This window comes from Trachypithecus francoisi, unplaced genomic scaffold, assembly GCF_009764315.1.
Source record: "Trachypithecus francoisi isolate TF-2019V2 unplaced genomic scaffold, Tfra_2.0 Lachesis_group5, whole genome shotgun sequence".
NCBI classification, from domain to species: Eukaryota; Metazoa; Chordata; class Mammalia; order Primates; family Cercopithecidae; genus Trachypithecus; species Trachypithecus francoisi.
The window spans coordinates 7,531,824-7,549,128 of NW_022681470.1; the positions used below are offsets into that span (position 1 = coordinate 7,531,824).

At 37.9% G+C, this 17,305-nt stretch overlaps 1 protein-coding gene across 7 annotated transcripts in view; it reads left to right on the forward strand.

The window, feature by feature from the left end:
* RGS7 (regulator of G protein signaling 7) overlaps positions 1 to 17,305 on the forward strand; it is a 588,990-nt gene that overhangs the window by 431,964 nt on the left and 139,721 nt on the right. For 6 of the 7 annotated variants that reach the window (XM_033196582.1, XM_033196581.1, XM_033196583.1 and 3 more), the window contains 2 exons: positions 6,694 to 6,800; positions 12,222 to 12,273. The exons of the other annotated variant lie outside the window; for it this stretch is intronic. In XM_033196582.1, coding sequence (XP_033052473.1) covers positions 6,694 to 6,800; positions 12,222 to 12,273 — 159 coding nt within the window. The remainder of the gene's footprint in view (positions 1 to 6,693; positions 6,801 to 12,221; positions 12,274 to 17,305) is intronic. 7 annotated transcript variants of the gene reach the window in all.

A 17,305-nucleotide genomic window follows, 5' to 3' on the forward strand; every position in this document is an offset into this window, starting at 1 on the left:
TTTATCAACTTCTTCTTACAGATGAGGACACCAAGGCCCAGAGAATCCAAGTCTCTTGCTCAAGTCACACAGTCAGCAAATGAGGGACCCAGGATGTGAACCTAGGCGGGGCTTGGCATAACCTTTGTACTCTGCTCCTTTTTTGGAAATAGAATTTACTTATATTAATTTCCTTTTGCATTCCTCAATGTTGATATAAATTATGACTCTGTTTTTCTTTCTCCCAAAGAGAATCTATTTTAGCTTATCTATTCTATGTCACCTTATTATTCACTTCTATATCCCAAATTGTGTTTGCTGTTGAGAAAGTGGCACTTGATTTTTCTTACATGCAAATGATGTTTTTTTTTAAAAAAGATGAAAGCCCAGATACTTCTTTCACTGACTCCTACTATTGAGAAAATAAACTTAACTTCAGAAATTTCTAAATATGGTAATAGTCCATTTTTATTTGGTTTTGCCGGAGAATAAAATGTTCTGCATATGAGATTCTTCTACATGACTAATCTTACCTTTCCAAATGCCAGTTCTAAAAAATAAAGCATAATATATTGAAGGATTTCTAGAATGACCACGTCCATGTCTTCTTAAACAGAAAATGACAAGTCTAACATATCTTCTTTTTATGGCTCAGAATTATCCTGATGAATGCCTGTTATTTTATCATTAAGTAACTTATCTTTGTCTTCATTTTAGCATCTGTTTCCTAAATAGAATCAGTTGCCGTCTTTTTTCTCTTTAGATTTTCTTTTAAAATATTTCTCCCCACACACTAATCGTACTTATACGGTGTTGGAAATGAAAAAAATTTTAATACATGCACATAAATACAAGTAAATAACATGATAGTGAGAAAATATAGGATTCAATGAAGTTTTTAAATTATCATTTTCTTGACTCAGAGGCATTTTATTAATCATTTCAAAATTATGAGCTGTATTTAGAAGAAGAGGAGGCTGCAAGAAGCTGAGCCTCTGGGTAAGAAAAACATTAGTAAGTTTTAAAATTACTTTGTAAACTTAGAGTACTTTACACTCAAGTACTCAAGCCTCTTTTATAAGTACCATGCGCTAACCGATTGCGCCACTGGAGTTCCTCAAGCCTCTTTTATACTATGGTTTTCATCCTGTTAACGTTTTGAAGTCGTTGTGGTCAAAAGCAAATTATGCTGTGGAGAATTCTCTTCGCTCTCAGAGGATGCTGATAATACCATTCCGTTAGAGTTTGGGGTGAAATCATCCTATGATGGCATCAGGCTTAACACAGCTCTTCTAGGCTGTTCACCTAATCAGAGGTGTTTGGAGATTGGTTTTTGTTTCTCAGTTTGCTGATGGCTTGAGTATCCAAACAGAAAAACAAACTGTAATTTTTTAGTAGGTTTATCGCTGAACTTTAGCTGTGTGGGTGAAGAGAATGACACATGTACGAGAAGATTAATTAGCGATTATTTTGCCGTGAAGCGTGATGCTGCTGAGCCATCTGGTGTGCCGTTACTGGGAGAGTGATCTTGATAGATTACTCATTAAACTCTTTCAACATTTTGTTCCAAGATTGTTATGGATTCTTATTAGATTAAGATGGTGCTAAGATTTAGGAGCAGTGGGACCACAGGGAAGTGTGGTGCCATGTTTGCCTGTGACAATAAACAAGTCTCTCTTGAGAATACTGCCCCAAGTCCACTCTGAGACCTCTTACTGGCATTTATCATGTTAATATCACTATTATCTTTTCTCACAACAAAATAGCTACAGTAGTCCCACCTCAACAGCTTATCAGACACAATAATTAGTCTGGTGTTTTTCTGTGCATGTTAGGATTTTAATATTCTTGAAGTGTCATTTACTCATAAATGTCCTTCTTCCATTGATTCAGCAAATATTGATTCACTTGCTACTTCTGCCATGGATGTGCTGAGTGCTAAACTTGTCATCCTAAATGAAGCAAAAATTCACCCCAACTTTCTGGTTTTTCACCTAGGCATTTATCCTGCTCTGGAGCTGTATTTTCTGGAGATCCTGTAATGAACACAAACTATCTATCATTATTTCAGTACCTCTAGATGATTATTTGACCAAAAATCTTAGAATCATTTGTAAGCATTGTTAGAAGGTCAATCCTCTTAACCATTAAGTCAGAAGGTTTGATTTCACCTTGACATATGAAATATGGGTGACTTATATAGAAATTAAATTTAGTTCTTACCTGTATCACCACCAGTATATTTCTACTAAATTCGCGACATGATGCAAAAGTATCAAAACAGATTTTCCTTAATCATAAAGTTATGGAACGTAAGTATCACTCAGAAGAGGAGTAAAATGAGAATGCATATCATCAAATCAAACCAAAATATTGTACCTCAAAAAAGGAAGGGGAATTTTACTAATTCACTCATTCTCATTTGCAAGCATTTATTAATGCCTCATTATGGTAGTATTACATGAAGAAGAACCTGTCAACATACACTTCGCACTCTAGAAGTATATAACTTGTAAATTAGTAGTTAACGAGATGCAGGAGCCAAGAATAGTCTTATGAGCATTCACTTCTGTTTTTCTTTTTTGTAGCATCTCTATATTTACTTTCACTCTATTTTTCTAATCCTCATCAACACTTTAACACCCAATTGCTTTTTGTTGTTTCTTGGCTTGGTTTTAGTCACACTCTTTCCTATGCTTAGAACTCAGAAGCTCCTCTTACTGTCTATCTTCCTGGGCATCTCAGTTTTCCCTTCTTGCATCTATACTCTGCAGATTTCCTTATGCGCTATAAGTTAATTTCTCTTCTGGGAAAGTGTGCTAACACTATCTTCCCAGACCACAGACTGCTGGGACTAAAATAATAAAGATGGCTATACGAAGACAGATGGGCCACCTGACTTTGAAGACCTGCAAAGGATGTTGCATGTTGCTCCACCCCATATTACTTGACAGGTGTAAGGAAGTCAGAGATCACCTGCAACTACCCTAAGCTCTTCTGTGGATCTGGAGACCGAATGGACACCAGGCGGATTAATAGAGAAAAGCATACACATTTTATTAGTTTTACACGCACATGGGGATCTTCATAAGAGAGTGAAGTCTGAAGAAATGGCCAAAGCAAGACACTTCTATACTTTTTAGACAAAGAATAATAAATTTAAGAAAAAATGACAGAACAAACAAAATCTGGCTGAAGGCAGTAAATTTTCTAGCAGAATCACTAGGGGATATATGGGGGGTATAAAACTAATGGAAAGTAAGGGTTACTTGATTAAGTTTCTTAATTTTAATTTTTTTAAATTTTATTTTATTTTATTCTATTTTATTTTATTTTTTGAGACAGTGTTGCTCTGTTGCCCAGACTGGAGTGCAGTGGTGTGATCTCCACTAATTACAACCTCTGCCTCCCAAATTCAAGTGATTCTCATGCCTCAGCCTCCCAAGTAGCTGGGATTACAGACACCTGCCACCATGCCCAGCTAATTTTTTTATTTTTTTATTTTTTTTAGTAGAGACAGGGTTCGCCAGGTTGGCCAGGGTGGTCTTGAACTCCTGGCCTCAAGTGATCCATCCACCTTGGCCTCCCAAAGTGCTAGGATTACAGGTATGAGCCATCGCACCCAGCCCTTTATTCAGGTTCATCGCAGCCCCCAACTCCCAGTCTCTGGTGATAAGAGCTATTTTCTTGCCCTGGCAAAGGGAAGATACCCCTCCCAGAGGAATCTTTATGACTTGCTGCATATAGGCCAGCTAGCCCTTTCTGAAACTACAGTTTCTCCAGTGTTTTCAACTTGAAACAATCTGGGGTATTTTGGGATGGCATGTTCTTCAGTCATCCGCAGGGGTACTTAGGGACTCAGAATTTAACCAGAACTATAAGCACCTGCTCATTTGTTATGGGCCAACTGTCCTTATAGATCCTCTTATCATTTTAATTTTACAGACAGTCAAAAAAAAAAAAAAAAGAATAAGGTGATGTTGATGAACATGGCTGTTTAGAACTGTCAGGTTCCCTCACTCAGCCTAGCTTTTTAAAACTTTTGTTACATATTTATAAGGGTACAGAGTAATATTTCAGTACATGAAATGTGCAATGATCGAATCAGAATAATTAACATATCTATCACTTCAAACATTTATTTTTTTGTGTGTTGGAAATATTCACTCAACCTAGTGGAGGGCAAATGTATGGAAGTAGATTCTCTGAAAGTGGTTTGTAGAAAAATAAAAATTATTTTGTGTGTAAATAATGAAGCACAGTAGCTACCATATACAGAGTATCTACTAGACTGGAAGCACGATTCCAATTTCGTTATGAGTGGGCTTATGTCATTCTCACATCAATCCTGCCAGTTGGGTTTATGACCTTTATTAATAGATGGGGGAGGCACAGAGAATGAAAGTAACAGAAGACAGTGGGTGTCTCCAAAGTTCTTGTTCTTTCCACAATGACACCCTGGCACCAAAATTTTAACAAGGATAGGTAGGCATGTTGCCATGAGCAATGCATGCTTTGAGAAGGCCTTGACTGTGAGCTGAAAGGATGTGGAAATGATGAAAATACACACACACACACACACACACACACACACACACACAATTGATGAAAAAATGCTCCTCTGTAGAAAAACAACATTCTATACAGAGAGACTTGATTGGGAGTTTGGAGATGATGGCTGGATCACTTAGTAACAGTCTTCCAAAGCCAGGGCAAAGAATGAAGAATAATTGGCAGTTGTTCTTTATTATCAGCAAGAACAATGCAGGGAGAGATCAGAGGTAGAAGTTATCAATTGAAATGTTTGCAAAATGCTAGATAACAATTTCAAGGGGCATCCTAGTACCCCACAATAGATAAAAATTTAACAACAAGTTATTTATTTATGTAGGTGTGAGGGGTAGAAGGATGGGATTCTTATGCTTTGCTGTACCATAGCTAGCTGCCTAGTTACTCAGTTCTTACTGAGGTGTAAAAACTCCCCATGGTTGATGACCAGAGATATAGATAGATCCATGTCCTCCTGGAACTGCTGTAAGAATCCTAGCTTCTTGACTAAGAAACAGAAGTAAATTTATAAATGGATTGTACATAAAGATACATAAACAGATAACTAAATCTAACTTTTTTGATATTTTCTAAATACACTAGACCCTCTCTTTTATGACTTCCACATCTGTGGATTCAACCACCCGTGATCAAAAATCCACAGATGTGGGAGGGCAAACTGGAGAGCTTGAGCATCCTTGATGTTTGGTATCTGTGAAGGTCCTCAAACCAATCCCCTGAGGATACCAAGGGACAACTGTACATATATTTTTATGTTGGGGTAGAAAACTATTTTGCATAGTTTCATATTTTCTAGCCTTTAAGTTAGAAAACTTTATGTCATCTCTGCACAAATGCAGTAGTAAATATTGACCAAATTTTATTAACCCTTTTGTTGGAAGAAATTGTTGGTGGCTATAGACAGTATGAGTATTATAGCCTTACTTTCAGACTATATGTTTCTATTGTCCAATAAATCTCTTCCCACTCTATCCCACTCCATATTTAGAATACTGTATAGAATAGTAAAAGCTAGAACAATCTTTACAACCACCAGTCTGTAGATTCAATAGTGTAGTAGAGGTGGTCCTTGATGCCTTAATATTCCCTGTTAGCATCACCAAATAATGGTCCATATCATTAGAAACATTACTGATGGTACTAGATAGCTATGATATGGCGAATGGAGGTGATGCAATTGAAAACTTTTAAAAGTTTAAAGTGATATATAAGTGACAAAATGCAACTGCCTGTGAGAGAACATTAACACAGGGCCAACACACGTCTATAAAATGAGGGAGACAGATTCTACAGATTCAGAAGAGCCTCCCCATTTTAACATCTCTTAACTTTATCTTCTCATGGGCTGGTTGTCATGGGATGAGGTTGGTTTGGCACTTGCTACCAGGAACTAGAACCATGTTAGTATCTTGCATGAAAGAGCTGAAAAAAGAAGTAAAAGCACAAAGTCAGGTTTTCAGAATGCCAAGAATGTGCTCTAAAGTGTTAGAAACAAGAACTCAGAGTCACAAGGAAAACAAGCACTCAAAGAAAGGATTTCTCAGCAAGGCAAATTTACTTCTGCAGAAGGGTGCTGCTCGCACTTCTGGCCACTGCAAGAGCACACCGAACAAAGGAGGGAAGGGGTTTTTATCCCTAATGCTGTTAGTCCCTGCTCCTGTGTCCTGTCCCCATTGGCTGGAGTTGTACTGCACAATCTAAACTAACCCAATTGGCTACTGTTTAAAATTGAATATGGCTAATTAGGTGGGAAGGGAGAGGCTGTCCGTTATGGTACAAGGCATGTTTGAGCATGTCAGGGCACGGCAAAGTCGGAAAGCGTAGTTTCAGCGGGAAGAGCTGTTTCAGTGGGAGGGGCAGTTTACAGAATGGGTAGCCAGGAGTAAAAGAGGGCTCTTTCCAAATAAGGAAGAGATGTGAGTTACAGACTGAGACTGGTAGGAGAAGTTGTTTACAGAGTAGATAGCTTAGGAGAAGGGACAAGGAAGTTGATCTCAAGAACAAAGAACAAGGAAGTCAGAAATTAAATCTTTGAAGAGGAACTTACTGTATCTGACAAAAGGAACCACACAAAAACGTTACATTCCTATAAATGAGTACATTTAAAAGGATTTTTTATGTTCTTTGTTTGTTTTCATAAAACAGTGGAGGCGCTCCATTTGGGAACGTTAATGGCTGCCCATGGCTACTTCTTTCCAATCTCAGATCATGTCCTCACACTCAAGGATGATGGCACCTTTTACCGGTTTCAAGTAAGTTTAATAGAAACGTTCTTTAACAGTAAACTAGACGCCTGCATTTCGTTTGTTCATTAGGTTTCTTTTGAATAGAACTTTTAAAAACTATGACTTATTTTACTTTGACTTAGGCTAGTTAGAAACTGATTAACGTTAAACTAAAGACATGAAAAGCAATAAACACAGAGAAAGATAAAGTATGCTTAGTCAAGATGATGTGTGAAGGCTAAATTGTGTGATGACTGAAGTTCTATTTTATATGAAAAGCTTAAGGGAAATTCAGAAAGTGACTTAATGGCATTTGGGAAGACCAGAGAGTCTTCCTCTGTCTGACCCTTGCCTGTGATCCAGACCATCTTCAGCCCAACTAAATGTTAATGGGACTGTCTGAAGCTCCAGATAGGATTCAGCTAATTATATAAACTCTTGGCATCCAGGCTCTTCTACAAGTCTGTGAAGACTGACATGATGATATATTGTGTGTGTGCACTCAACTGCAACAGGACACCTCAGATAACTTGCAAACTGATAAGAGTCATTCGAGGTCATTTGCAAATGACACAGATGCAATTATTCTTTCAGGCAATGACTGTGGACTCTAATTTCAGTCATTGTAAGTATATTTGACACTTGAGTTCACATTGATTTACCTAAAGTGTATTCTGCATTTCAGTAGACATTATGGCTCATTAATAACTGACTAGCAGATTCTAGACTGTAAAATTAAGGCACATAAAATGCCAGATGTCAAACTCTAACCCATTTCCAACAGGTATTTGCTGGAGGGTTCTCCCCATGGTCCAACTTTCAGACTTTAGAGCCTTCTTCTCACTTGTTCTAAATATTATTAAATGCTCTATGTCTACATAAATGACTGAATAGTAATCGCAGTACCTAAAATTTGGGAAAACCGAGAACAAAGAGGAAATATTCTTTAAAAATCACTTTAATCATTTGCTTTAAAAAATCATTTTAAAGATTATTGTCCTCGAGGCCGGGCGCGGTGGCTCAAGCCTGTAATCCCAGCACTTTGGGAGGCCGAGGCGGGCGGATCACAAGGTCAGGAGATCGAGACCATCCTGGCTAACACGGTGAAACCCCGTCTCTACTAAAAAATACAAAAAACTAGCCGGGCGAGGTGGCGGGCGCCTGTAGTCCCAGCTACTCGGGAGGCTGAGGCAGGAGAATGGCGTGAACCCGGGAGGCGGAGCTTGCAGTGAGCTGAGATCTGACCACTGCACTCCAGCTTGGGTGACAGAGCGAGACTCCATCTCAAAAAAAAAAAAAAAAAAAAAAAAGATTATTGTCCTCATAGAACAGTCTCACTGGTCCTTCCTTAGGACTCAGTTCTCCCAAGGCAAATAATCGTAGGACAGTTTTGCACTTAAGAGCTGGAAGGAAATATAGCTGTCTTCTGAAACTGTGATACTGACCTGTTATCAAGCACTTAGTTAAATTACTTAACTTGCAAAAGCTTTACATTAATGGAGCTTTATGCTTTATACAGCTAAACTTACACTAATGGTAGCTTAAAATAGCATATTATTAAAGTAACTTGTGGTCCCAAAGTTAAATTTTTAACAACTAGGAATTATTGGTGATTGGCAAATAAATTGTTTATATGTGATTAATGCTTCCTGATTTTTAAAGAAATCTCTATTCCCAGAGAAAAGGTAGTAGGCAGACAAGGTTTACATGTCTTAGTCATGCTCATGGGTCTAAAATCTCACATGAGGCTGGGCACAGTGGCTCATACCTGTAATCCCAGGACTTTGGGAAGCCAAGGTGGACTGATCACTTGAGGTTACAAGCTCAAGACCCAGCCTGGCCAACATGGTGAAACCCCATTCTCTACTGAAAAAAAAAAAAAATCAGCTGGATTAGCTGGGTGTGGTGGCATGTACCTGTGCCTGTAATCCCAGCTACTCAGGAGGCTGAGGCAGGAGAATAGCTTGAACCTGGGAGGCAGAGGTTGCAGTGAGCCGAGATTGGGCGACAGAGTAAGACTCTGTCAAAAAAAAAAAAAAGCCATGTAAAAGAAAGGATCACCATACACACAGGAGAAAAGGAGGGAATTTTTAAAAGGGCTTTAGAACAAAGCAAGGGAATGGGTACAAATGACATATGAATTACATAACTGCTAGGGATAGACAGAGAGTTGTCAAGTTCAGTGTACTCAGATAGGCAGATATAAAATAAACATTATCTATACATATACACATTAAAATGACATTAGTGCTAAATATTAGATGTTACGTATTTTAATGATGCATCCATATTTGAAATAGTGTCTAAATACAACACAGTTGTAAATCTAATAATATTAGAATTCTAAAACCAAGATTTTAAAAAGCACCAGGAAAGTCAGAGGTAACTCGATTTCTACTATAATGTCTACCAAGTCATTAACCAGTCTGTATTGGAAGAGCTCTAATAATGGAACACACATTATTATTCAAGGTGTTCACTTCTATTTTTATGTTGGTTCCAAACAGTGAAAGTTCTTTATTACACTGAAGTGAAATTCAACTCCTTAGAAGGATATTTTAAAATCACAAATTCAAATAGAAAACTTGGGATACCGTGTTTACAAATTCTCCAGTGAATGACTGAGAGTCTGACCATCATTAAGAATCTAGGCTGGGCAGAGTGACTCACACCTGTGATCCCAGCACTTTGGGAGGCCAAGGCAGGTGGATCATGAGGTCAAGAGATGGACACCATCCTGGCCAACATGGTGAAACCCCGTCTCTACTAAAAATACAAAAATCAGCTGGGCGTGGTGGTGCATGCTTGTAATCCCAGGTACTTGGGAGGCTGAGGCAGGAGAATCACTTGAACCTGGGAGGCAAAGGTTGCAATAAGCCGAGATCACGCCACTGCACTGCAGCCTTGCAACAGAATGAGAGACTCTGTTTCAAAATTTAAAAAAAAAAAAATATTGAAGAGTCTTCAAAGCATTAGTTTGAGACAAACAGAAATATTGACTTCACTGGCATGACAGTTTGTATATTTGTCTCAAATTTGTAGTACATGTCTTCATCATGTAATTTTTTTAATTTACTGTAAGGTCACAATTGTCTAATATCGTCTCTTAGCTAATTGACATTGAGATCTGCTGTGATTCTTTAGCTCTCTTTTGTGACTTTCAATATATTAGTATATGCTCCAACAGTTACTGAACAACAGTTGAACAGTTTTGGATGAGTTTCATCCTAGCTAAGGAAGCCAGTAATGAAAAAATCAGGAAACTCATGCATTAAAATGTCCTAATGTATGGTAGAACTATAAAAGTATGTATTTAAATTCCAAAAAACTATGAGTTTGTTGTTCTCTTACATTTTACTACAAATCAAAGCATTACTTCTTAGAAAAAATCTTCCAATATTAGTGAAGAACATTGGTTTAGTGGCATAATATCACAAGAAAAAATTGCTTTATGCTTTAATTTTACTGTCATTAAATTCTCACGAAAATAAATGTTGAAGAATGAAGAAAAGTATAAGAATGCAGTTGAGAATATTTTTTGTCCTTTTATGGAAAAAAGGTATATGTCTGACTGGTCTGACTAGAATAGGTATTTTAAGTTTAGAGAAATAGATACGCCTGCACACACACCGATACATACACATACATCCTCCCCAAAATATAGAAACAATCTGGGGAACCGTGCATTCCATAAGAAGCATCTCATCAAGTGACACCCTACATGAAAGCAAAGTTGTAACTACTTTGACCCCTATGGCTCCCCTAGAATCCTGATTCAATTTTATTTTTAAGAAATCAAATTCTCGAAGTTTCATCTCCCATGGAGTGAAGTGAGATTGGAGTGCTGAGGGTGACCCATATAAAGTCTTACTATCTTCTTTTGTCTAGCGGTTCGATCTTTTCTTCTTTCTTCAAAATTCCTATGATGATTTTGTTCTCATGTTCACAAAACTACTATTAGTAGCCTTCTTTATTTTACTACTATAATTTCCAAGAAAGAACAGAGGGTAAGTCAAAATACCTGGGTGATGGTGGTTGGGGGGCCTCTGAGCCAGTCTGGAAAGATCTTTTCTGTAGAGATTCAAACAGTTCTTCCTATCTACCCATTTTCCCTCCTTAGAGTCTCTCTTCTAGAGGGGTAAATGATCAGATAATCAGAGGTGACTCCAACTATTCTCATTGCACATGGCCAGTTAGTATAATTAGCTAACAGAGAGAATTAAGCCCACAGTTCTGATATTTGTCATCACTGTTACAGTGAGTCCTACAGGCCTCATCATTCCAGGGACTGGCGGTTGATAAGGAGACAGGTGATCCTCAAGTTTCCTTGTGGTCAGGAGCCAGGCATGTCCAACTAGCAGGGCTAGGAACGTCCTTTTAGAAAATATAAATGTTAATGATAATAATAAAGTTTTTCTTGGTCAGACATTTTCTTTGTAGTTTAGTCAATCAGTTTCTAGAATTCTACAGAATCCGGATTCTGCCTATTATAGATTATATCACTCAATTAAGACACTATTCCTTTAAAAAAAGATCTCTGATTTGTATAGTTTAAAACTTTAGATCAATAGGTATCTTTGTAAGGAAATGTTTTTATTTTTATTTCTTTTTTGTGGGTTGTTTAATTTAAATTTTTTTATTTTAATTTTTGTGGGTACATAATAGGTGTATATATTTATGAAACACATGAGGTGTTTTAATACAAGGATGCAACGTGAAGTCATCACATCATGGAGAATGGGATCTCCATTTCCTCAAGCATTTATTGTTTGTGCTACAAACAATCCAGTTACACTCTTAGTTAGTTTCAAATGTATAATGAAGTTACTGTTTACTCGAGTCATCCTGTTGCACTACTAAATGGTAGAAATTAGTTACAAGAGGAATTTAGGAAATGTCTTTAAAAGTGAGAGTAAAAAGTTGCTTTAATCTCATTGGACAATGCTGAGAACCGCATTATATGACTAATGGAGCCAGACAAATCATTGTCAGATCTCAGAGAAAGAGTCTATCGGTTCGTTGAGCTTTTTGGAGCTACCAAAAGCAGTGTTGAGATACATGAGTCATAGAAAACAATGTTAGATTTAAATATATTTCATCCTGAGTCTTGCTGAACATAATACTCTTTCAGTCCTCTCTGTGGATGAGTAGTTTTTGTTTGAATGATACAATCAGACCTTTTTGCCTTTATGTCAGTTGGTGCAAAATTACAGCAAAGGAATGACATGTTAAATACCTGCTTGCTACACATATTTAGAAGCTGAGCAATTGGTCAGCAAAGTAAATGTAGACAAAGAGTTTACAATGTCTCTCTTGGAACATGTTCTGTATTATAAACTGTATAGCAAACAAATAGAGAATTGTGGAAGATAAATGCAGTTCGCCAGCCAGAAACTCCACTAATTTTTTATTTGTCTAACCTGGGTTCCACTTCTTTTCATTCCACAGACGCCCTATTTTTGGCCATCAAATTGTTGGGAGCCGGAAAACACAGATTATGGTCAGTGCCATCTCTCATTATTTTATTATTGACAGCCTGTATGTCCAGATGGATGTGTACTTGCATTTTATTGCTTTTTTCATTAAGAAAAGGAAACCACAATTCTCAGGATGGGGCCAATATTTTTAACGTTTAATTTATAAGCGACTTTGTTTGAAAAGTTACCAAACCTCGTGACAACTTTTTCTGTGGTATGGTGCCCTCTGCAACTATTAAAGAAAGCCTTCTGATTAGGTTAAAGAGCTATAAAGAAGATTAAAGTGGTTATTGTTTTGTCAGAGCAACCTGACCTACTAGAAAGAATAAAAAAGAGACCCATAGAACCAAAGTTCTAGTTCAACTCTCCCACTTAGCTATGTGATTTTTGGTAAGTCCCTTGACTTCCCGAGGGTCTGCTTTTCTCACTGTTCTGTGAAGCATCCTATGATTTTTATAAGTGGAGGGTTGTGTTAAACATGGAGAGGCCAATTACAAGCAAAAAAAAAAAAAAGGCTAAAAAAGGAAATTCAATGCTAATAAATCAAGTTCAGTGAACTTAGAACAAACTTGGTTCAACAACCATTATTTCAGTCAAGCTTCAAGGAGAAAAAGAGCCCCTAGTAAGTAGTCATCTTCTTAGATCTTCCTGAACAGTGCAGTTTTCAAAGACAAGATTGCGTGGTTTTTAGATGTCATTTCTGCAAGTGTTTATTGAGTATTTTTCTTCCTATGCCAGGTTCAGTAGAAGATGCTAGGTTCGCAAAGGTGACTGAGTTCTTTGACACCATTGGGTAGCTCACAGGCTAGATGGGAAAGTAGAATTATACAGGAGTTAATGTAGAGTGTCAAGTGACTAGGAGAGTGGTATATGCAAAATTATACGAATGTTTAAAAGAACGAGAAATTGACTTTCCCTAGGGTCTTCCAGAATGATTTGGCAAAAGAACTGGTAGCATTTGAGCTGGATTTTAAGAAGAGTGATTTTTCAGATGAGAAGGCAGGGCAAGTGTTTGAGGCAGAGGAGCTGGCATAATATACAAAGGCAGTGAGAAGCTTTGCAGCAGCTTGTCTTTCTTTGGTGTTGCTCCTGGAGAGACATTTTTGTAAGAAGAAAAAATATAAGAAAATTCATAGAAAATCAATAAAGCTATCTCTCATGTATGTCATTTCAGAAACTTGAATTTAGTAGGTCATCCAAGAATGGTCAGGCTCTAGTCAAAAGAGTCAAAACTAACATAACTCATGGAAAAAAAAGTCTAAAAACCAGAATACCGAAAAATTAATACAGAGACAAAATTATTTCTTTCCAGTAGCGAGAATGCCAGTTTCTTCGTCCAGGGCACACATTCCTCAAAACTGAGGTCCTTGGAGAAAGAAGTTATTTTACAAAACAACTACTGATTTGTAGATCTGAGCTGGAGAACTTTATGGAGCATTTTATTCAAGCTAGGATAATGCCTGGAGATTGTCTCACTAAAGAATATAAAATTCTAGTGGAGGAACACTGGAACAGCTAAGAGGGAGCTCATAGAGGAAAAACCCAGGCATTGGAGGCAGACAGACCTGACCATAAATGCTGTCATAACCACATACCAACTGTGTGACTTTAGGCAAGGCATGCAACATCTCTGAGCCTCAGTTTGCTCACTTTTCAAACAGAAATCATAATGTTGACTTTCTAAAGTTGTTAAAATAATTCAAATTAGTACACCTAAGGAAACTAGTACTGGTCCTCTCACATACTCAATACATTGAAATCTGTTTTGTGCTTGTCAGCATGATTACCTGGCAGATACACTGCCTCTTTCCCCTGTTGAACAGCAAATTCCCAGTGGGGCACAGTGGTTCACACCTATAATCCCAGCACTTTGGGAGGCTGAGGCGGGCAGATCACCTGAGGTCAAGAGTTCGAGACCAGCCTGGCCAACATGACAAAACCCCATCTCTACTAAAAATACAAAAATTAGCCAGGGTGTGGTAGGGCGCACCTGTAATCCCAGCTTACCTGGAGGACTGAGATAGGAGAATCACTTGAACCTGGGAAATGGAGGTTGCAGTCAGCCAAGATCATGCCACTGCACTCTAGCCTGGGTGACAGAGTGAGACTCCATCTAAAAAAAAAAAAGAGAGAGAGAGAAAGAAATTTAAAAAGAAAAAAAATTCCCATTTTCAGTGTTTCTTTCTGCCCATCTGTTGTGTCTTTCATATAAATATGTTAGAGTGCTCACATTTAAAGCTCATGTTTTATCATTTTATAGTAGGTTGATGTTTCAGTGGTGAGCCTGAGGAAATGTCATGGCCTACACAGCAAATCATTTACAGAACATCTCTTAAAGTAGATCGTCCCAAAATACTGAATGTTGTAAGTTTCACATTGTTCCATGAAAGGGCCATACATGCAAAGTGTCCACCAAACGCAGAAGGAGCTAAGAAACCAAGGAACAGAGCAGAAAAATCCAGTTTGTTGGCAAAGGGTGCTTTATTGGGGAACTTACAGACAGAATCATGGTCTTGAGTGACCACAAGGAAAGTAGGCCTTCCCACTACAGCCTTCCAGATCCAGGGTTTCTATACCCTGGGGGAAAAGTGTGTTTGCTCTGGAAGGAATGAGTGGATGGCTGAAAGAATGCTATGAGTGTCACAGCTACGGGTGATGTATGCAACAAGATCAAAGGTGGTTGTGGAGGAAAGGGGAAATTGAGAGTAAATAAGTGTTTCTACATAGAGAGTAAATCATCAACTAGACATCTTGGAGGCATTCCCAGACTCAGGGTTAGTCAGGAGTCAACATGGCGGCCTAGCATCTAAGTTGGAATCACTCTTGTTCCCACACACGTTACAACCCATCGGTGTCCATTTCCGAGGGGATCATCTCCTACACTTTCTCCCCAAACCTGGAATACTTGCTACTTACAGTAACTAACTTATTCTTTAATCATTATGTGTGGGTTTTTTTTCCTCTGAAGAAACATATTAGAGGTTGTGCTTAGCTTGCCTGAATTATATACAAGTAAAGAATAATGTAATTATTCCATTAAGATGATATGGGAGAAAAATGAGAGGAAGATAATAACAGTGATCTCAGACACCGTACATGTCTGTACCTGCAGGCAATGATGCTCCATTTTCTATGATTTTTCTTTTTAAGTGAAAATAAGTTACAGCAGCAATATGAATTATCCAACTTTGAATTTCCTACTGGCATTTGTTTAAAACATACTTTTATAAAACCTCACCCCTGTCTTTTAAAGAGGATATTGATGGTGTGATGTACTTGGGCTGTGAGGTGCAAAGTATAGTAACTACTTAGGCTGTCTTTTCTAAGACAACTTTAGGGCACAGGGACTCGATTGCATAAAGCAGGCTACAGAAGAGTTTATTGGCTGGGTGCAGTGGCTCACGTCTGTAATCCCAGCACTTCGGGAAGCCGAGGCGGGTGGATCACAAGGTCAAGAGAGCAATACCATTCTGGCCAACATGGTGAAACCCTGTCTCTACTAACAATACAAAAATTAGCTGGGCATGGTGGCGGGTGCCTGTAGTTCCAGCTACTCCAGAGGCTGAGGCAGGAGAATCACTTGAACCTGGGAGACAAAGGTTGCAGTGAGCCGAGATTGCACCACTGCACTCCAGCCTGGCGACAGAGCGAGACTCCATTAAAAAAAAAAAAAAAAAAAAAAAAAAGTTTATTTCACTTTATTAGCATCCTGACCTGTTTCCATCCCCAGTTTGAACTTACCAGGTAGGTTATGCTGAACATAAGCCTCTATAGATGAGTTGATATGAAAAACCGCTTTTTCACAGTTATCTTGGTTTTATAGAAAAATGGAATGTTTTGATTCTGTTCAATAACTAAGACAAACCAATATGGAGTAAAAGGTCTGTATCTTTATAAACTCCATTCTTTGAAAATCAAGTTGGATAAGATTTCTGATACTTTGTGTACAAGTACAAGCCAGTTAAAGTGGAGTCAGAAATGGGCTTCCCCAGATGTATTTGCATCATCAAGAGAGATCTGGCACTAAGGACTTGCAGTGTGGGCTGGAGGCAAAGGCACAGGAAAGCTCAAGAGAGCTTTGGTAAGAAGTAGAGACAGCGTCAGTTGTAGCAAACTGAAACAGAAGGCGAGGCAGGGATTTTAGTGGTACCTCTGGGCACACACATTGCACACAAAGGGTCCTAGAAACGACTATTTTAGTACTCATTAAAAAACCATTGTAGTACACATTACAAAAACAGACACATAAGCCAGTGAAACAGAATTGAGAGCCCAAAAATAAAGCTACCCATCTATAACCATATGATCTTTGGCAAAGTTAAGAAAAATTAGCAATGGAGAAAGGATTCCTTATTCAATAATGATTCTGGGATAACTGGCTAGCCACATTCAGAAGAATGAAGCTGGACCCCTACCTTATGCCAATACAAAAATTTAAATGGATTAAAGATTAATATAAGACCTCAAAATATAAAAATCCTAGAAGAAAACCTAGGATATATCATTCTGGACAATGGCCTTGGCAAATAATTCATCATTAAGTCCACAAAAGCAATTGCAACAGAAACCAAAATTGACAAGTGGGACCTAAACTAAATTAAACTAATGAATTAAACTAAAGAGCTTTGGCACAGCAAAAGAAACTATCCACAGAATTAACAGATAACCTAGAGGATAGGAGAAAATATTTGCAAACTATGCATCTATCAAAGGTCTAATAAAAAAATCTATGAGGAACTTAATGCAACAAGCAACAAACAACCCCATTAAAAAGTGGGCAAAGGACATGGACAGACGCTTCTCAAAAGAAGACAGACAAGCAGCCAGCAAACATACAAGAAAATGCTCAACATTTCTGATCATCAGAGAACTATAAATCAAAACCACAGTGATATACCATCTCACACCGGTCAAAATGGCTATTACTAAAAAGTTAATAAATAACAAATGCTGGCAAGGCTATCGAGAAAACAGAACGTTTATACTCTGTTGGTGGGAATGTAAATTAGTTCAGTCATTGGCGAAAGTTGTCTGGAGATTTCTCAAAGAACTAAA